Genomic DNA, 22,275 nt, shown 5'->3' on the forward strand with positions numbered 1-22,275 from the left:
TGTATTTATAACCTGTTTTTTGTATTAGTATTGGTGTAGTATGAGTACAATTGGAGTCAGAATGATCTGGGAGCATTTGTATGTTCTAAGTTTTTTTTTTTAAGTTTCTTGTTTTACTTATTAAACAGCTAATTAATCAATTCCAATTATGCTTTCTATCAATATGTAATCAGTCATTATAATAATTATATTAATTAACTAAATACAAACTGCTAAATAATGTAAGTACATAATAAAGTTTTAATGTATATATGTTATAGCCAAAGTAATAAGTCCGCATATTATACATATTATCTAGCTATTATTTATAATATTTACTCAATTTAGATAAAGTGATAATTGACACAGAATTAATCATATTAACTAGCAATTTTATATAATATCTCTATAGACTTAGATAATGTAATAAACCAAGTAGGTAAAGATTATTATTTCATTTTGACTAACTAAAGTGCCTGGTAGCTGACCTTAATATAATTCGAAAAAAGCTAGGTCACTGTACGGACGGCCCGGAGTGTGCCCTGTCCGGGAAGGGCACCGCCGTGTCCTCGTCGAGGCAGTCGGCAGCGGCGACCTCTCGCGCCCGGCCCTGGTTCAAGCCAAGGTCTGGGGCGAGAGGTACTGGGATGCCATCGTCTCCTTCTGCGTGGTCGAGAGACGACTCCCAACCACCGTAGACGTGGGCCTGTGCAATGAGTTCGGGTGCCTTATCGGCCTTCCGTCTCCTGGGAGACACGGACCCGTCTCGGCGGCGCGCGTTGTGCAACGCGTGGGTTTAACCCAGTAACAGTCTGACCTCACGCTGCACGCTCACCCTCACGCTCTCTGAGTCCCTCACGCTGCTCTCCCACAGTGGGAGGAATCATTTGATGATTTATCATAAAAAGAGTCGATAATAACTTGAGCCGTTTCTAAGAATTAGTAAGTAGTCAGACGATTATACCATATTTATTACATTGGCTAACTTTGACCCGCTATGAATTAGATCCAGATAAAGTGATTAATCTATCACAATTTGGGTATTATATACAATGACCAGTCATTATGTATAATATATATTTAATCACTTTGGCTGTAACATATAGTTAGCTTAGTGCTAGTTAAAAAATACGTTTATCTTATTTTTTGAATAAATGAAATCCCTAAAAATAAACACAATTTACAATCTTAATGTTATTTATGTACTTACATAGTTATCTGATTACCTAATTAGTTTTACTAAAAACTCCTGTTTTATACCCTATCTCACGAACTTATTTAAGTGACCGACATTTCTTAATGAAAAAAAAACGGTCGTTGGACCTACATAGTGTCTTTTTGTTCTAAAGCGGTCTACACACCAAAGCCGCTGACCCGGCGGCACAGCCCGGCGGCTTAGTGCCGGCGGGTTAACCCGGCGGCTTCAGAATGTCCAAGCCGAACGACTTTGCCGGCGGCAATGCCGGCGGCTCGACAGCCGCGGCATGTGGTGTTCTAGTAATTGCCAAATACTCTATGAAAGCCGGCGGGCAACTGACTGAGTGAGTGGAGAGGGATGCCGCCGGCATCGGCATGCTGCCCTGCCGGCTTGCCCGCGCGGGCGCAAGCCGGCGGCATGATTGTACAAAATAAGGCGCATGATTGTATTGGCGGCATGATTGTACAAAATAAGGGTTGGGCCGCCGGGCTGTGCCGCCGGGCTCAGCGGCTTTGGTGTGTAGACCCCTTAACATATACATATAAACCTTTAAAATACATTTAAGTATATTATTTGTAAACACTTATTTATTTTAATAATCTTTAAAACTAAAAAAAAACTCATTTACCTACGTCGTCTCATATCATTGTTTTATGTGTAGTTATTCCCATACAACCAGTATTTTCAATGGTACAACCATTTTTCTTCTTATTTAATTTTTTTAAGGTTATATTCATAACATTGTAGGTACCTCTGTCCTTGACTTTTTAGAATTATATTTAAATAACATCCGTGTTATCTAGTAGGCTTTGTTTCAATAAGATCTTTAAAAACCTTCCTCTATTCTAAGAAGGAACTCAAGTATTTAGTGTGAAGAAATGTCTCTTACTTTTGATTAGCACAGACCAGCACAGACAGTAGGTCAACCTTCCCGAATTTGTCAAATACCAATCGACTTTCTACTATCATAAAGGTTGAAAGTTTATTAAAGTAATTTGACAGTTCTGTACATCATCACTTTCCTTTGCTTTTGTTGCTGTATTATGGATTGTAAGTACCTACTTCTATGCTAAAACGATATGTTACAATCGTGGGTAGGCACTGGAGACCTCTTTCAACCGATTCTTATTCAGGAAAAAATTTAGAAGTACCTACCTGCTTCTCATTAACGACCCCTCCCCCTCAATTTTGCTCAAACTCAAAATGTTTTAATAGCATTTATTTGACCTGTATTTTATGATTGTGTTCTGTTTTAGTAGGTAATTTAAAGGATACATTGTTTTTTTCTTCGGGAAAAAATAATAAAAATCTCTTTTTATGACGTATGAAGGCTCAACTCACATTGAAAGAGCAGCGGCGCGCATAGTAATTGAGCCCTAAGTCGGAGGCTCAAAGTCAAATCACTTAAAATTTTATTACGATCCATTTTTTTTTTTGTTTTTCTATACATTTCAAACACACCCTTTAGATACTTATTCGATGATTTGTTTATAATAATAATTGTATAAAAAAAAACATTTTGATACAAAGAAAGCAAAATATGTACTTAAACCTGGAAGTAAATCTTCGCACAGTTCATTTACAAGTCATCAGATAAAAAATAATTATCGTTTTCCTAGACTTTGTAAGAAAAAACTTGAAGTCTTTGAGTAATAAATGATCAGAGCAAACAATGTAATTGTTGTAGGTTAGCTTTCACATAGTAATAACATTATAATTTGTAACGCAATCCTTGTTATAGATTTTCTATTATATTCAAATTCCCTTACTTAATTAACTTACAGTTAAGTGAAATAAATAAAGTTGCTTTAATTGAAGACTGAAGGATGTAAAGGTTTTTCTCAACAATACATATAAATTACATTTACAGGTGATACTACAGAAAGGTGCTTTTATCTTTTTTAAAAAGGAAATCATCTAATGACCCCTCCCAATGTGGGTGCAGCGTGAGAGAGTGTCACACTCTCCTTCTTAGGCCGGCAATACACGGACCGTTTGAAGCAGTCAGGGGCGACAGCTTCAAGCTGTCGACTGCACAGTGAACTACAGAGTTCTATGAATGCACATACACGAACTAAGTTTGTATGTACTTTTTAAGTATATCTTGGACACCAATTGCTGATAAAAAGGTGAAGGAAAACATCTTGAGGAAACCTGGACTACAAAGTCTGAAATCACCAACCCGCATTGAGCAAGCGTGGTGATCAACGCTCAATCCTTCTCCGTGTGAGAGAAGGCCTGTGCCAAGCAGTGGGACGATAAAAAGGCTGTAACAGAACAGACATACACGAACCGCTCGAGCTGTTGCAACTGATTCGGGCGGTCGACAGCAGTGTATAGCCGGCCTAACTCTTTGGAACAATCCCGCAGCCCCAGCAAGCTTTGGCCCTATTGGGCCCCACTGGGATTTGCTAACTCTTGGACGAGCGCGTGGAACGATATTTAATAAAGGAAATTTAACATGTGTGACATCAAAATATTATGGGAAGAAAAAAATTGGGAAGCCTATTTAATTTTGTATTTTCGGTTGCGGTAAAACTGGTGTTAGGTAAACATCTTGTTTTTGATAAATAAAAAAATGGTATTGTATATTTAAGCCAGGTTCACACGGCGACCACTCGATTCGATTTTTTAAATTAAAATTAAATTAAATATTCTTTATTACAGGCTATTAAAACCCATACAGACTACCAAAAAACATCATGACTTAGACTAAATAAACTAATATGAACTTTGAAACTAAAATAAAATAACAATGTTAATAAAAAAACTTAACCTAAATGAACAAATACGCAAGTTAAAAATTAATGATACTCGATAAAGCAAGTCGTGAGCGCAACGATATATATGAACAATGAACTTAAGCACCTAAGTATTCCGGGAAGAAGTTCCCCTGGGACATAAATGAAACCGCGAGACAACTAGTATTTGGTCAAATCACACAGGCTATGTTTCCTGTACCGACTTCAATAGTTTATCATATTATTTACTGCCACTGCTATGTTCGGTCGTATGAACCGGACCTTATGCTATTTGTCTTTGAATCTGTTCAAACACTAATTTTAAAGTAGTAATTGATATATTTTTAAGTACCTGGATTGTTCACCTTCAATTGATATCCAATTGAGCAAAATAATAGGTATTTATAAACTGGTCGAGAAATCAAAACTAAGTGCAAAAAATTGCCCGTGTTCTTATAACCTGACCTGTATTTTATAAGGTCTTACGGTCAGATTCTAGTCTAATCGGGAGTTGCACAACAGTGTTCAAGATGAAGCAATTGCCTATCTGACCTCTTCGGGATTGACGCCCGGGTCGGTCCGATATTGTTTTGTGCATTACACACATAAAAAATCTGTCACTCCTCAACAATCCTCTCGAAATACTTATAGAGAGTTGCTACCTTATTGCTACCAGCTACCATTAGCAAATTACTAATTTATTTTTGCAAGGTGCAAAAGCTAATTTTTTTAAATAAATTTTTATCCAGGAAATCGATGTGGTCCAAAATTTAATTCTGAAAGGTAGCAATAAGGTAGCAACTCTCTATATTTACTTCGAGAGGATCGCAGAGGAGTGACAGCGACCCTGGCGTAGACACTTTGGGAGAGTCCTTTGTTCAGCCATGAACGTTTTTTTATGCTGTCAATGTTTGTATCAACTGTAATAAAATAATAACCTTTGGAACGCCAAACTTAATTCAATATTTAAAATATACCTAAGGTAAGCGTGAGACAATTTTAACGACTTCTTTTAATTGTTAAAAACTGCTGACTTTTTTTACAATAATACAATTATCTTTATTGTTGTTAGGCAGTGGTGTTCAACCCGTGTTTTTATAGTAGCTACCTATTTACCTATACATAAATCAAAAAATTGTGATTCCTGTACTTTGGACCTTCAGTAATAAGTTACTTATATGCGCGCACAGGCCTATGTTCAGCAGTGGACGTCCTATGTCTGAGATGATGATGCGCGCACAAGTCCCCCGTTGTGGGTACCGTGGGAAGGCCCAAAGAAAAGAAAGTTCCAAACGATGCTTAAAAATATTTTTTAAATAATAATACCAAACAAAAGAATGCTTGCTCGATATTCTAAGCTGACAATTACTTTAATAGGCGATGCTCACCAAACACAACAACGAATCATCTATTACCTATTCTATTATCTGAGGGGGATTCAATGCCCACTCGTAGGTCCCGGCTGTCATTGAACATCCTTGGCAGTCGTTACGGGTAGTCAGAAGCCAGTAAGTCTGACACCAGTCTAACCAAGGGGTATCGGGTTGCCCGGGTAACTGGGTTGAGGAGGTCAGATAGGCAGTCGCTTCTTGTAAAGCACTAGTACTCAGCTGAATCCGGTTAGACTGGAAGCCGACCACAACATAGTTTGGGAAAAAGGCTCGGAGGATGATTCAATGCCCACTCTGTACAAAATTTTTCGGTCTTGTTTTATTCAATTTTTCATTGGTAAAAAATACGTAAAGCTTTATTTTATAGGTAGAGGTAGAAAAATTAAGATGAAATGATACAAAAATTGTTGATAGCCTCTGCTACATAATTGACTAGGTATAGTTACACAGATCAAGTGCGTTGTAATTGTGGCTAGAGTTCAAGCCTCATCCAGTGTTTATAGCTTTTATATCCCTGTAATTACTTCTATTGTTATTGTTATTTACAAACGCCACGTGTCGTTGATGTGGTCCTAGTATCATAGTTTGTGATATTTTCTTAGACTGTGCTTCACTTAGAAGAGTATTTTTCTATGAAGAATTGGATCGTGTAGGATAATATTTGAATTCATCAGCCGTGTTACTTAATAAGTTATACAATATATAAGGTGTGTTCTAATATTCGTTTAGATTTTGGGTAAATAAAAAATATATATTTCTTTGGAGACTAGTTGCTCCGTTTTGGTAACGGTTATCGCAATAAGACTGCCGTGCATGGTTCCAGGATCAGTTCATGGGTCAGAACCCTGAATGTTTTAGGGCACATAGTTTCAAATGTATCAAATACTACTCATTGGAAGTCATTGTTACAATTTCACGTCAGAGATCGTCAGGCGGATTTGAGAACAGCGACTTTAGGACTATCAAGGTGATAAAACCTTCATATCACTCGATGGGAAACGATGGAATGGTGAACTTAGTAATTTCATAAGAAAAAATATTTTAGCTGTCCCAATGAATAAATTGAATGACGCTATGCAGGTTAAAAAAAAAAATTCTTGGATTTATCTGTGCTTTCAGTCATGACATTGTGTGTAACTTTCTGCTTCCTGGTCGTCAAGGAATCCATTTGTGCAATTAAAGCTGTTTTGTTTTTAAACTCAATGGTCTTGTCTTTGTATCCGTTTTCATAGGGATACGAAGAGGAAAATATTTATATAAAAGTTTTTTTATTAAAGCACTACAGAGTTTATTATTGCACTTTATTCCTAACCTATGTTTAACTTTCAGAATGTAACAATTTTGCAACTAATAAATTAATTATTTAAAACTAAGTCTAGAGTATCATCTATACCAAATCACATAATCTATTTTTTATAAATAAACTACTCTCTTACTGACATGAGCCCCATACAAGTCATGTGGAATTCTTATAAGATCTATTCTATTCTCTATAATATACTTACTTACGGCCAGTTTCTTCATCAAAAGTAAAAGTCAAAGTAATGTCTAAAGTAAAAGTAACGGTCAAATTCGTTTTTTCAAGGCTAAAGTGACAGCAAAACTAATAGAAAAAATGAATTTGACCGTTACTTTTACTTTAGACATTACTTTGACTTTTACTTTGGCTTTTACTTTTGATGAAGAAACTGGCTGTTAGTACTGTAACTACTCACAAAAACTAACGTTTTTTTTTTCATGCTTGAAGCTGAATATTTTCGTAAATCTTTAGTTTTATAATAACTGAAAAAGAAACGAAAAAAAGTACAGAAACTAGAACTTGAACCTAGCTGCATTTTCCTCTGAGACACAGCATCATGAAAATCATTCAAAAAAATCGACCTTGAAATAATACGCTTAAATTTTTTTAAGTAGCGCAGATAGGTTATCGAAGTCAACACTTAGACTTCCTAATCTACGCTCAAAGCTCTAAAAGACCCAGGCATGCCGATATACTGTTCATTGAAGTTGTTGGCCTGTCTGCAAGATTCATCAGTCTTCGCTTGGTACATCTCTTCGAAATAATCCACGAAGTCTTTGGAAGTCACGGCTTCGCGCCATTCATCTGAAAACAAGAAAATTATGAATTGAAGATAGACATAATCTATTGGGGAATTTATTTAAAATGGGCTTAAAATTAGCACCTTTTGTAAGTCAAGTTTACCAACGACAGCCATCGAAAACGAACGCCCTTTACCATTTCGTATGTGTTTTAGCTGTGAAGAAGAAATGGTAGAACAAACTCCCCAGCAACACAATTTTGTCTGTATGGTTTGAAGAACCGATTGTATACAACATTAATCATTCGTGTTAGGTAGTAAGGTATTTAACCATGATGGTAGCACACCTTTTTTACCGATACCTATTACAAGTATCAAGCATTTTCAAAAGAGAAAAGTTTTTAAGAGTATCTTGCATAACAGAGATAGAAAACTGGCATTATCTTGAGATATTGTCAAAACTGAATATTTGCTAGGAAAATCAATAGATAGGATACACAAATCCGTAGTATATGAATGTGGGTGACAGGTTAATTAATGTAGGCCTCAACATTGCTTAGGATAGGATAATATTCTCAGGTTTCAAACACGTTGTTTGAGAGCGGGTAACCAAACTCCCGGAGATTATAATTGATAAATATTCCACACTAGCTATTCCTATGGTTCCTCTCGCGTTTCGAGTTTTGTTATAATTACTTCCCTAATAGATATAAGAAGTAGGTAGCTTAATCCTTCCTCAGGTTCTAGGTTTTCTCTGTTTGTACCGAATACACCTACTTTTAATTGGTCCCATAATTTTGTCTTGTACGCCGGACAGCCAGACAGAAAGACTTACTTTGCATATATAATTTCTTAAGTATTTTTTCCCTAAAGCCTTAAAGGTATGAACACACTGAAGTGCATTTGTTGGTCAATTGCTGATATTTATGCAGAGCCGCTTAGACACCAAAATTTCCAGATATGGAAGATTCGCATACCCTAGGTAAAAAAGGGTCCATATATGCTCTTACAACTTACCATTTAGAGTTTGCACCGACCTCTCCTCACCTCCATACTCTTTAGGTATTATTTCCTTTGGAAAGAAATCCAACAAAGTTTCATTATCTTTGTGTAAATGTATTCTGCCAGCCAGTTTGGTACTCAAAGCCTGCTTTAGGAAGCCAAGTAGTGTATCCACCATTTTCGATGTGCTTACTATATGTATTTGTTTGATCCTCATTCCGTAGCCTTCCTGCAATTTTTATATTGTCATCATCATTATCATTATCATCACCGTCTTGCCTGTTTACATCTATTTTGGGGTCAGCTTTCATTGTTACTATCCTTTGCAGCTTATTGAAGTCATCACTTTCACTAGTAGGCCTAACCCTACCTCATACTTATTACGGACTATTTTGATCATTTTTGAGGTCAGACTGGCAGGTTCTCTTATTGAAATTATAATTATAAATCTTTTAATAACAGATATGTGCATAAGGCTCTTATTATTCACGCGCCCCCGTCTCTTGCTCATACCGTTTTCTTAGGCGAAGTTAAACTATATTCAGCTGCATCCACACTGACTGGGATCCAACTTCAAGATGGTTAATTAAAAACTAGCCATTTCATTTAAAGACTTGCTCACCGTCATTATAGTAATGATTTGGCGAAGTTCAAGGGGAGTGCATTTGGTCATAAAGTTCAGTATGTTGACATCTCTGAAGTCCATTACAATAACGTAGCCACAGTTGTAATCTCGCAGTCTTACGTATTCATTTAGCTGAAAAAATAACACCTTGATTTATGTATTTATTTAACCAGAATTCTTCTTTATGAATTAACTGTCTGGTTCCTTCGGTTACACTCAAGTCCCTACACAACAACTTACTGCATCTGGTTTAAAGAAGCCTATAACCTTGCTCAGGTTCTAAATTATCAGTGTAGCAAAATTCATATTAGTATATTGGTTCAGTAATTTTTGGCTTCTGTACTGACTTCACGGTTCAAAATGAACAATGAAAACACCCTATGAGCCAAGCATCAAATGGTTGTCTTCAGAGGGACAAAATTATTTCACAAGAACTGAGCATTAGTATGTTAAGAACTGTCTTTGAGTGTCATACATAGGTTTATCGTTAATTAATTAATTCTTGATAAATTTATTTAATTTCCTTACCACAACGACATATTTGTAGAAGATGTGAACATGTGCTGATGTGTAATCGTCAGACTTAACGTTGAAGATAGACACCCTATAGTGTTCCTTCGACATCTTTGGAAGAAGAGCATAGCGCCTGAAAATTAAACAATATATTTAGTTAATGCTATGAAATCATTCCTGCTATTCAATTGATTGCATTGACTCAAAATTTAACGAATAACTCATGAAATTATAGTAGAGGCTTGGTGTTTGGACTTGCTTACACCAAGCGCTAACTTTCTTCTTCCTAATATCGATTAAGATAAAAATCGCCAAATAACATCTTCAAGCCTTGTTATAAAATAAAAAGGTAAATGGCTTACGTAATCGGTCTGTTAAACGACAACTGTGTTTTTCTATGATTCGGGAAGTTTTGCAAAAGTTACTTCTTGTCCAATCACTTATGATAAACAGTTGTTTATTTAATTGGGTGTTTATCTCGTTAGTGGAATTGAGCCTTAGAATGGATCAGTTAACATAATTGATATCATCATCATCATCATCATCCTATCGCAGTCCACTGCTGGACATAGGCCTCTCCAAGTGCACGCCACTGAGATCGATTGATATACAACTACAAAAATACTTACACATAATTATCAAGAACAGCAAAGTCGTCCTTGACAACTGTTTTAGGATACAATTCAGGCATCAATGTTTTGAAAGTGCATAATTTGTCTATTCTTTGTTTTGCTCGCTCTACCATCCCTTTGGCACTTATTAGAGTTCTTTCTAAATAATCTCGTGCTGAAATGAAGAAGATAATATTTTTATCTATATATAACCTGAAGTTTTCCCCACGTCATCTAAAAACTACCAATATACTCGCTCGTGATATCAGAATGAATTTCACCTTTAAAAGTGATTATAACAATGTAACAATTCATCCTCCGAGCCGTTTACCCAACTATGTTGGGGTCGGCTTCCACTCTAACCCGGTGCAGCTGAGTACCAGTATTTTACAAGGAGCGACTGCCTTATCTGACCTCCTATGAGGGTAACAATTGGTAGCAACTAATGGCAAGTAGTAGCAACTCTCGTTATAACTTCTAATAAAATCTATTTCGTATTTTCTATATGAGAAAGGATTTTACAACTGTTTCATTATGGTTTGCCGCAAAATTACAAAGTGGATATCTGTTATTAATTAATTAAAAAATATGATAAGGGTGTACAAATAATAACAATTTATTTCACTAGATACAAATTATGCACCTCATAAATCGTTTGCTGACATATAATATATGCATATTATAACATGTATAAACGTAATGGAATAAAGGTTTTCATCGTAAAAAGTTAATGGTTGAGTTACCAATAAGGCTTTATTTCCAATGACGACTGTCAAGGTATGGTACACGAGATATGGTAGGTCAGATCCTAGTACCACTTGATACTAGTACATCACATTATACGTACTTCTACTAGCTGATCCTCGCAGGTCTATGCCTATCCTGGAAGACCTTTTGACCGCAAATGCATAAAAAGTAGCTAAGGTCCTTTCTCAGACCCTACCTTTGTTTACCAAATATTTCAATCAATTCAGAAGTTACTTGGCGTAAAGAGAGTAACATTTAACTTCACCTAGTATTAATAAAAACATTATTTTTCCAAAGTTTACTCACAAAAATCTTTCTTCACAAAATGCCTCTGCTTTTTCACCCAATCATCCAAAATATCCACGGCTTCTTCAATTCTTCCTTGCTTCTCCAAATTCACGTCCCTCCTAGCATATTCCAGTGTGTCTGGGTGGAATTCCAGAATCCGGTCTTGTAACACCGACACCATTTTGGGTACCACTGTGGTGACAAATGGTAATGAAATGAGAAGTTAGACATATATTTATGGCTTATATTAAAACCTTTATTCTTGAGTAAAGGTGAGGGTACACTTGTTGTTGTCAACCGGCGACCAAAATGATTCGACCAAACATGAATTTCTAGCGTCTCTCGAAAAACAGCATCACATTCCACGCTCTTGGGGCCAATGAGGCCGTAGTGCTCGGATGGAGACCACGGTTTTGCAGGCATGGGATAGCTACCAACATAGTAGTAGTAAGTCGAGGGTAGGCACAGTATGCAGAGAGCCACCAAATTGGTCCTTTTAGAAATCAATGGAGGTGGCCTATGTTTATAAGCGAGCGTCCTATAGCCAAGATGATAATTGGTAAATAAGATAATAATCAAGTCATTGTGTGCTTCTTTTTACTCTGAAATTTAATAATGACGTCCAAATCTAAGAATATAAGCCAGAGGAGCATGCCGTGTGCACTTTCTATTCACGCAAGCGCAAATAAATATTCATATTGTTAGTCCCTTACCTTAGTTAATGTAGCACGAATAAAACCTAAGTTTGAACAAAACTGTAGCAATTCAAGCAAGTGTGCAACCACCTTATACCATTAAGATTATGCAAAAACCTATGTATTGTTACGAGTGTTTATTACGCATTATGCAATAACTCTGATCGATTGTATGTGTTCACATAAGCATAAATCATTACGTATTTTTGAAGAACTATTTTTCTTAAAAAACTAGGTACAGTTAAATTTAATAATTCATAGTTTCACTGAGCAGATGTAAACAGACACAAAATTCTTGTGATCTTCAATTAAGTATGGTTGGGGCTGCGAGATTGTTCGAAAAAGACCCTTGCCCTGGTACACAAAGGCTCCATAGGAACATTGTGGGTTTTAGTCAGTAAAAGTGTGTCACGCTGCATCCGCGGCAGTAGGTGTCATAAATGATTTCCCATAAAAAGTTGGGTACATATTATAAATCTACATCGTGGTGGCCTATTGGGTAAAGGACCAACCTCTCAAGTATGAGGGCGCGGGTTCGATCCCAGGTCAGGCAAGTACCAATGCAACTTTTCTAAGTTTGTATGTACTTTCTAAGTATATCTTAGACACCATTGGCTGTGTTTCGGATGGCACGTTAAACTGTAGGTCCCGGCTGTCATTAAACATCCTTGGCAGTCGTTACGGGTAGTCAGAAGCCAGTAAGTCTGACACCAGTCTAACCAAGGGCTATCGGGTTGCCCGGGTAACTGGGTTGAGGAGGTCTTCTTGTAAAGCACTGGTACTCAGCTGAATCCGGTTAGACTGGAAGCCGACCCCAACATGATTGGGAAAAAGGCTCGGAGGATGATATTATAAATCTAGCAGCACTGCACCGAGTAGTAAGAACTATATTATAGAGGTAGCTCGGGCTATTGTCCGCCATCGAGTCATTCCAGAACTGTTAGAGGTAGGTAGTGGGGTCTGTTTAAGTTTTTTTTTCAGTTCTTATGAGTTGTGCTGATTTCAAGAAGAAAAGATGGATGGTCTATCTGATAGATGGCACGAATAAGAAGGGAGTGAAAACTGAAAACAATTGAACCGGAGTATATTGCGGCAACCCCAAATATAATTGCAACCAGGGCAGGAAGAAGAAGAATTTGTGATTATTTTCAGACTAGTTTCATTAGATATGTTGACGTTAAAAATAGTTTAATTAAAAATAAGAGTTTTAAAAATAGATCTTTATAATAATCCTATGAGACGAAAGAGGGCGGGGTTCATAAGTATAATTAGTTTCAGTAAACATTGCACTTGGAGAGGCCTATGTCCAGCAGTGGACTGCGATAGGCTGATGATGATGATGATGATGATGAAACATTGTGATTGTCATTATAATAATTGTATTGTTGTTTATGGTTTTAGAATGACAAACAATATGCAAGCTGTTTAGACAATGCAGGATTAATATGATAAAGAACATAATGTTAATTTCTTAGTTAATTTTGTACCACAGAAATTAGAGTTCAGAAGTACCATCAGTTTTATTCGTGTTAGTAAAAAACAAATAAATATGTGGCTAATTATAGACAGTGATAGACAGCACTATATCACAGAAGAGGTACGCAACATATTTAGTGTAGGGTCGGTGTATGTCGTAAGAAAAGTGACTAACTTAAGAAGTAATTAATTTATGTAATGAAAAATATGACAATATGGATCGTTTTATTCTTCTTCTGACAGTTAAAAATAAATATAGCTTAGTTGAAAGTTTGAGTGTAATAAAAGTCGAAACGTATGCGTTTCAGATGTACCTACCTATATATATATATAATAGATACTACCAAAAATAGAGTTTGTAAATGGACAGCTGTGAGTAGATAAAGATTTTTTTTAGCGTCACTGGTAAGAATCAATTGGACCCACTACTTGTCTTACAATTTTAAATCTTGCAAGTCCTTGTTTAGGTGTAATAATTTGAGGTCTAAAAAATAGGAGGACAAAATTGTCATACCTTCTCTAAACGAGAAACCATAATATTTAGGTATCGACATACCTTTTGATAAACTATAATATGATCCTTTAACAACTGGAACTTCTGCACATTCCTACACGTAGTAACTAACACAATAATAAATCAAAGTATTAAAACCACATATCTTTTACTTGTCTCATTGTTGACTGTAATTAAAATCTAATAATTATAACTAAGGGTCAGACGAGGTGTAAGATCTGAACCTCGTACATTCAATGATGTATGAAAAGTGCACACGCGTTTGTTATGTAACTGCTTTTCATAACAACAATTGTTCTTCTTGTTATTTTCATAATATGTAGGGATTGTAATAAACTGTGGTCGATCTGGGTCGTAAATTTTAGAATTCCGTTAGCTAGTTGTGCAATTTGTGCATATTGGTACCTATTCTTAACCTTTCATCATCATCATCATCATCTCAGCCATAGGACGTCCACTGCTGAACATAGGCCTCCCCCTTAGATCTTCACAGATACCTGTTGGAGGCGACCTGCATCCAGCGTCTTCCGGCGACCTTTATCAGATCGTCTGTCGTTGAGCCACAAACTAAGCACAGCTTGTATCTTGTGGCTACAAGCTGTGCTTAGTTTGTGGCTCAACGGTATCTACCACAATGTAAAGTTGCGTTTTTGATAATAAACATTATTTTTTTTTTTAAACATTACCTCGTTGGTGGACGTCCTACGCTGCACTTGCTAGTCCGTGGTCTCCACTCCGGCACTTTTCGACCCCATCGGCCAATATGGCCAGGCCATTGCCACTTCAACTGGCAACTCTTAACTTTTATTGATCATTTATATCTATTGTGTGATATCTCTGTACCTGCATCTCTTATGAAGTTACAATAACTAGATGTTTTGGATGTGTGGGTGTGAAAGTGTGACTGTGATGGGAGAAGAATGTTAAATATTGAGGATAAATAAAACACAAACAAACACTACAACCACAATTTAATTACAATAATTTATACATTAATTAAGTATTAATAGGATTTTTTATACGATCTATATTTTTAGCTATATTTTAAAAAGCAAGTGCCAATAAGTTTCAAACGAATAAAAAAAATCAACAAACATTCAAGGTAACATACAAACATCCGTATTGAGAACCTACTCCTTTTTGAAAAGTAATGGTAACACTTCAAAATAAAATTGATTGTAATAAATAAATAAATTTTTATTGACATAAAATTGTGAACATAAAAACACTTACAAAAGAAAAAAAAAATAAACAGAGCCCATAAGGGAGTAACGTATGCAATATAACACAATATGTAGTAAGTATTTGTTTGAACTCTGGTACCCAAGGTAAGATTTAACTTGTATTATGGGTACCAGTTTTCTCACATTTAGTTGTACACATTTAATTGTCCTGAGTTTGATTTGTAAGTACAAAATTGTAATTTAGATATTACATATCATATGGTCACTAAAAAAAATACAGGTCAGTTAGCTTAGGATCAAAGTAGTCTTAAACAAGCTTCCTTTTGAACAAGATTTACAAAAAGCGACCTTAAATCCACAAGAATAGAGTCTATTTTTGATAACTAATCGACACTCAAAGCCCTGAATGACCCAGGCAGGCCGATGTCATGGCATGCTTTACAAAAACAAACCTTAAAAACGACTTACATAAAGTTTATTTTTGACAATTCATAGACACTCAAAAGCCTAGATGAACCAGGCACGCCGATATAACTACATGCTTTACAAAAAGCGATCTTAAATGTACAGGAATAATGTTCATTTTTGTATATTAATCGACACTCAAAGCCCTGAAAGATCCAGGCATGCCAATATAATGCTCATTGAATTTGTCTGATTGTCTGCAAGATTCGTTTGTACTGGCCTTGTTCATCTCGTTCATGTAGGCTAAAAACTCCTTGGAGCTAATCTCTTTTAACCAGGCCTCTGTGGAAATAAAAAAATTCAATTTTGCTATAATCATCGGCAAGAATATTGGGCCCTGACCTTCACCTGCGCAGAAGTGATTTATTAGTTTATTGCCTTAAGTGTACAGTGCGCAAAGCGATCCCCACTCTTCCGCCAAGAGCTCATTATCCGTGCCGATAACTATACCAAGAATAAAATTTATAATTGTGTTACTAGGGTAATAATCTTCAGAGTAAACGGCGAAGGATTTTGCAAGTGTGCTGAATAAGTTATGCCGCAAACAAAAATCATGTGTTTCGATGCAATCTCACAAATACTATTAAGGCGAAAGTTTGCAAGTATGTGTTGCTTACTTAACTTTCGTGATTAACTTTGTAATAGGTACCAGAGCAAAAATATTTCACTGTATAATAAGAAATTAAATGAAATCATTAAGTTGTAATGGACAGCTTTGTTGATGACAAGTTTGCACGCATATTTACCACACATAGGTATGGCTCAACCACTCCCGTGATATATAAAAAAAATCTATAACTTCGCAAACGCCTGTCAATGGCATTGTAGCAATTATGTACATGAAAACGATAACTAACAAACGAACGAAAATAAAATAAAAAAAAAGATAAACTTGAAGCTATAAACTTTCTGTACCACGTTGTCCGGGTAACTACATAGATTGAGAAGGTCAGATAGGCAGTCGCTCCAAGTAGAAGCAATGGTACTCAGCTGCATCCAGCTAAACTGGAAGCTGAATCCAACATAGTTGGGAAAAGGCTAGACAAATAATAAAACTTACTATTTAAATCCAGTAGCGCCATCTCCTTGCCACCATAATCCGAAGGCATCATATCTTTAGGCACATACTCAGACAGGGTTTCAGGAGTTTTGTGCAAATGTATCCTATCTGCCAACTTGGCGCTGAAGACTTGCTTCAGCATAGTTATTAAGGTATCCACCATTTTGGAAGACGAGATTACGTGGACGCCTTTGATTCTGCAGCCGTATCCTTCCTGGACATTATGAAGAAGATATTGGATTTCAGAATCAGAATTATTTTATGTCAATACAGGCTCTATTCCATGTCTTTATGAAGAACTAGCAGGTCGCCATGGTACTACCTAAGTTCTGAGGGAACTACATTCAGCATCCGAATAAAATCAGGCTTTAGACTCTTGGAGTGCTGTGCATTGTTCAAGTATTTTACTCTGATTAAATGAACAATAGTTTTTCCGTGAGAGCTGGTCAGCCAAAATTACTGCTTGGTCAGGCTCAACGCTGTTTTAGGAGAAATTATAAGAATCATCATAACAGCTCATGGCCTAGTAGTTATCAAATAAATAGGATCGATAAAAACTATGTTTTTAGATCCTGAAATGCTTTCATAGCAAATAGCTATCCGGCGTTACGTTACTTATTTCAGTAGAAAATGAATATTATAAACTGATTGCAGAAAAAGGTCATTAAACTTATGAAAAACAAAACATCACGATTTAGATATAAAAAATCTTGTCCTGTATTTTTTCCTAAACCTTACAACAAGTAATAAAAGGACCATTAATTTTCAAAATCCTAAGTTGTTTATTCAAGGTTGGAAGGCACTTAATTTGTCCTTTTTTGTGCAAAAGATGTCGTTAGTCTGTTGACCTTTTAAGGACAAAATTATCATTCTACCACTGATGTCAACGAACTTTGATTATCATCATTGTATGATAAGTGCAGCTACACCCACCTCTCAAGAATTTTTTATCCCGCCTACGGATCTATAGTTGTAATATCCGTTTCTATTTTATCTCAATCGGTTCAGCAGTTTCACAATAACCAACTTTCTCATTGACAATATTAAATACTAGCTGTTTCCCTGCGGATTTACCTGCGTCCCGAGGGAACTTTTCCCCCGGCATCAAAACAATATACAGCCTATGCTGGGGATAGTCTAGCATCCCAATAGTGAACGAACGTCTTTAAATCAGAAACGAACAAAAACCGGCCAAGTGCGAATCGGACTCGTGCACGAAGGGTTCCGTACCATTACTTAGAGGTATAAAACGGACGAAAAAACTGGTTTGTTTTATGGGAGCCCCCCAAAATATTTGTTTAATTCTAGTTTTCAGTATTTTTTGTTATAGCGGCAACAATAATACAACATCAGTGAAAATTTCAGCTCTCTAACTATCACGGTTCATGAGATACATGCCTGGTGACAGACGGACGGACGGACAGAGGAGCGAAAACAATAGGGTCCCGTTTTACCCTTTGGGTACGGAACCTAAAAAATGTTCCTTCTTTATTATCTTAGTATAGTTTGTAATGTTATTGTACTTACAGTCATCAAAGTGATGATTTGTCTCAGTTCCATAGGATTGACCTTGGTAACAAAACTCAGGATATTAATTTGAGAGTAGTCTAATATAATTTGGAAGCCCTTGCAGTATTCTGCTTGTAAGAAGTATTCGCAAAGCTGGAACAGAAGAAAATAAAACACTGTTTAAATAAAAACGTGATAAAAACTAAAAGCACATTTTTTGGAACATACGAAGTTTGGTCTAGACATTTATTTATGTATTTAATTTGTTATAATTTTTGTGAAAATTAAACAAAATACATGTTTTCAACAGACTCCCCATAAAGAATTACGTTCTAGTCGAATGTTTTTAATGACTATTTATACCTAAGGACGTAACAATATTATAGTAAAACATAGAAACAGTGAAGAAAAGTTATGAAAATTAAACATGAAAGTATCCATTAAAATATTTTCCAATTGCTAGTCACGCCATTAACATAAAAAAAAATAGGAAATATAATAATAATTATTATGTAACTCACCATAGTCATATATCTGTAGAAACAAAAGAACGACGCAGCCTCCAAGTTTTCAGATGTTAATTTACAAATGAAAACTCGATAGTGTTCCGGCGTCATCTGAGGTAAGTGGCCTGCATGACTGGAAAGACAAAATAAACATGGTTAGAGATGAAAAATAATGGGAACAAATATAATGACCACCATAAAATGCTTTGATACCCTTAGTTTTGTAACCAGAAATATCTACTGAACACCAGAAAAATAAAGTCTAAAAATGTAATAGTACCAGCTATTTTAGTCACGACTCCACTTTAAATTGTATTCGACCACCAAATTTAGTAAATGATCACCAACTCCTGACGACCAAATTAATGTATTATTTTTGCCTAAATAAGTCACTGTGATTGCCATAAAATGTAGGCTTATTACCAAATAAAGTATTATGGTGCCATATTAAGTTATGTGTCCGGCTTGCAATGCATGCGTGAGTGTCAGTATGACGAGTGACAGGGGAAAATGGAAGAAAATGACATATTGCGCCGACCCCAAGTAAAATTGGGAACAGGGCAGGAGAAAGAAGAAGAAGAATGTGTTTCTCAATACACTTCCTCGACAACACACTCTTATCGTACTGTTTGGAGGCATGCAATAGACAATTTTCCACCCTAGTGCAGGAAAAGGGTCTCCATAATGTTATTACATTTATTGTATCAGGCCGAACTTATTTTTTTGGAGTCAGTTTACTAAAACAGGATAGCAAGATGTAAAAACTTTGATTATCATTTTATATTAAAACGCTGGTATAATTTTGATGATCATTTACTTCTTTTGGTGATCATTTACTACTTTTGGGATAACAATGATTTATTTCGACTCATTTTGCTTAAATAGGATAGCAGAATTTAAAAACTTTGGTTATAATCTTACTTTAAAATGGTGGTTTAATTTTGGTGATCATTTACTATTTTTGGCTTACGCATGATTTATTTTGGAGTAATTTCACTTAAATAGGATAGCAAAGTGTTAAAACTTTGGTTATAGTTTTGCATTAAAATGCGAGTTTCATTTTGGTGATCATTTACTATTTATGTCTGCTATTTATTACTATATCTGGTGATCAGTTAAACATAAGCCAAAAATAATTGGTAGCTACGGACTATGATACTAGACTTGACAACACAACCTATAAAAGTGATAATTAATTCTCGTAAATTTTTTGTGTTAGGAAACAGTCTTCTAATTGTTCATATTTAGGGGAATTGTTAGCCAGTAACTGGTTTCACAAGGCAGTACTTCTCCGTAAAATAAAGTAATCGTTCAGTTAACTACGTTTTCAATATTATCTTCGTTTCTTTTATTGTCACTTCGCAGGGTACTGGCTTCTTCTCATACAGAGATGCCAAGGCGCTTTAAATTCCAGGTTTCCTCAAGATGCCTTCACCTTGACTCACTTGTGTCCGAGATGTACAATGATTTCTTATGAAAAGAATATGTGCAACAGTGGACTTGTATTAGTATATATGCCAGAGGAAATGTTTTATTTTTAATCAGTACTTACATCAATTCCTGCAACGGTTCCATTTCTTTTTTTATATCGTCGCTAACATTGAAGAATTCAGGCATCAGTGTTTTGAAAGTGCATAATTTGTCTAGTCTCTCTTTAGCTCGCTCCACAAGACCTTTGGCCGTGATCAGTATTCTTTCTAAGTAATCTCTGGCTGTAATAGTGATTAAGTATTGTTTTATTATTAAAAATAATTGATTTAATGTCCTACTTATCTTCATCAAGTTGGAATTTTAAGGGCATGTCGTGGAAATAATAAATTGCTGTATAATTGACTATTTGTTTCACCCGTGTTCCGGGGAAACTTCTTCCCGTACCTAGATAAAATATAGCCTATGTTCCTCAAGGATAGTGAAGCTATCTAATAGTAAAGAATTTTTTGTAGTCTTTATAATACAAACAAAGAAAAATAAATCCTCTCCATTATATAAGTACAGATAACATAGAAGTAAAAATAATTGACTTACAGCCAGTTTCTTCATCAAAAGTTAAAGCCAAAGTAAAAGTCAAAGTAATGTCTAAAGTAAAAGTAACGGTCAAATTCAATTTTTCTATTAGTTTTGCTGTCACTTTAGCCTTGAAAAAACGTATTTGACCGTTACTTTTACTTTAACTTTTGATGAAGAAACTGGCCGTTAATTACGTATCTTCATCAAGTTGAAATTTTAAGGGCATGTTGTTGAAATAATTACTTTGTTACATTATACATAATTGATTTAATTGGTTTTTGTCAAATTGTTTTATTGTGAATGTGAAAAAATCCTATCAAAACCCCATTTAGTTGGGTGCCTACTTAAATTATTATCGGTACTTAAAATCCAGAAGATACAATAATAGGAAGTAATAAAGGGTTTTTTGAAGGTTGTATTTTGGACTTTCAAAAAACAGGCATATATATTTTTAGTTTTTATGTTGACGTAAGGGATAGTTGAAGGTGATATCCAAGTGGTCAAAGTATGTGTAGGTAAGTTTTAGCTGTGATAACGACACCCGATGACAAATATTGATACAGCCTTTCCATCTATATTTTACTCGTATATAATAGAGTTAGTATATGTAATACATATACTATTACGAGTAAAATATCAATATCTCATTTTATAAGTTAAAATATCCTATTTCACCGGGGATAGTGTAGATTCCTAACAGTGAAAAAAATTTTGAAATAGGTTCAGGTGTTTCGGAGTATTTTTTTAAGCAAAAAAACTCTTTTTTAATAAGTTAGTTAGATGTTAGACAAGAATAGCAAAGTTCTTTTCAGCTTTAAATGTCGTTAAATATAATTATTTTTCCTATTACGAGTGTTTTTGTTGCAATTTATAACCCAAGTATTTGACAGAACATACTGCATAACTGCAAAATTATGTCGCATCCTAAAATATTATAATCATGGGTAAATCTATCAAAACGTAATAATATTATTGTAAACGGATGTTTGTTACTCATTAATGCAAAAACTATGGGGTCCACTAAGGTCCCGAATGAACTACTATCCAGATAAAAGTAATTTTTAAATCTACTCACAAAAATCCTTCTTCATAAAATGCGGCTGCTTCTTCACCCAGCTATCCAAAATATCGATAGCTTCATCAATTCTTCCCGGCTTCTCCAAATTCAGTTCTTTCCTGACCTCCTCCAAAGAATCAGGGTTAAACTTCAACATTGTATCTTTTCGAACACTCTCCATTTTTAACCGACTTCAAAATAAGAGGTTCACAGTTTTTGATCCGTTGAACCGTGCACACTGGTTTAGAAATCACCCAAAACTGAACGGTTTACAAAGTATAGTTTACTTTTATTATGAGATAAGATCGATTGGAGAACTGGTTTGGTGAAGATTAAGAGTATACGCACACTGAGGACTAAACTGTCGGCCAACATTTTGTTCGGGCTCTAAATTGGTATGGAATTTATAAAAATGAATGGTACGCATATAACTAACGATCAGGTATTTGGCCGGTATCAGACTGATACAAGATACTTGAGGTATTTTGTATAGACATTAGTATACAAAGCAGGAGACTAAAATCTTTGATTATTATCAAATTTTTCTACCTATCAACTGTCGGCCGATTGTTATTTAAGTCCGCCGATTGGTATTCAAATATTTTTGAATTGCAGTTGTTACAGCCTTTTTATCGTCCCACTGCTGGGCTGCGGCCTCCTCTCACACG

General features: G+C 35.5%; 2 protein-coding genes across 2 annotated transcripts; both read right to left on the reverse strand.

Annotated features, from left to right (window-relative positions):
- Positions 1 to 7,019: 7,019 nt before the first annotated feature.
- On the reverse strand, positions 7,020 to 11,347 carry LOC124639557 (alpha-tocopherol transfer protein-like). The gene is made up of 6 exons (XM_047176985.1): positions 11,153 to 11,347; positions 10,118 to 10,274; positions 9,504 to 9,621; positions 8,973 to 9,107; positions 8,366 to 8,579; positions 7,020 to 7,413 (listed from the first exon to the last, which is right to left on the reverse strand). Exons 1-6 carry the CDS (start codon positions 11,313 to 11,315, stop codon positions 7,259 to 7,261), a joined length of 942 nt encoding a protein of 313 aa, XP_047032941.1. The 5' UTR covers positions 11,316 to 11,347; the 3' UTR covers positions 7,020 to 7,258.
- A 3,654-nt stretch (positions 11,348 to 15,001) lies between these two features.
- LOC124639468 (alpha-tocopherol transfer protein-like) lies at positions 15,002 to 21,867 on the reverse strand. The gene is made up of 6 exons (XM_047176844.1): positions 21,626 to 21,867; positions 20,096 to 20,255; positions 18,559 to 18,676; positions 18,056 to 18,190; positions 16,529 to 16,742; positions 15,002 to 15,750 (listed from the first exon to the last, which is right to left on the reverse strand). The coding sequence occupies exons 1-6, from the start codon at positions 21,786 to 21,788 to the stop codon at positions 15,596 to 15,598; spliced, it is 945 nt and encodes a 314-aa protein (XP_047032800.1). The 5' UTR covers positions 21,789 to 21,867; the 3' UTR covers positions 15,002 to 15,595.
- Positions 21,868 to 22,275: the final 408 nt, after the last annotated feature.

Source organism: Helicoverpa zea, chromosome 19, assembly GCF_022581195.2.
Source record: "Helicoverpa zea isolate HzStark_Cry1AcR chromosome 19, ilHelZeax1.1, whole genome shotgun sequence".
Lineage (NCBI taxonomy): Eukaryota > Metazoa > Arthropoda > Insecta > Lepidoptera > Noctuidae > Helicoverpa > Helicoverpa zea.

Excerpts from the sequence above, each read along its gene's own strand:
- LOC124639557 (XM_047176985.1), bottom strand. The coding sequence starts at position 11,315 with ATGGTGTCGGTGTTACAAGACCGGATTCTGGAATTCCACCCAGACACA. Across the intron at positions 10,275-11,152 it reads TTTTGTGAAGAAAGATTTTT|CACGAGATTATTTAGAAAGA; the intron begins GTGAGTAAACTT and ends TCTTCATTTCAG. Across the intron at positions 7,414-8,365 it reads GTCGGTGCAAACTCTAAATG|ATGAATGGCGCGAAGCCGTG; the intron begins GTAAGTTGTAAG and ends TCTTGTTTTCAG.
- LOC124639468 (XM_047176844.1), bottom strand. The coding sequence starts at position 21,788 with ATGGAGAGTGTTCGAAAAGATACAATGTTGAAGTTTAACCCTGATTCT. Across the intron at positions 20,256-21,625 it reads TTTTATGAAGAAGGATTTTT|CCAGAGATTACTTAGAAAGA; the intron begins GTGAGTAGATTT and ends TCACTATTACAG. Across the intron at positions 16,743-18,055 it reads AAATCATCACTTTGATGACT|GAAGGATACGGCTGCAGAAT; the intron begins GTAAGTACAATA and ends CATAATGTCCAG.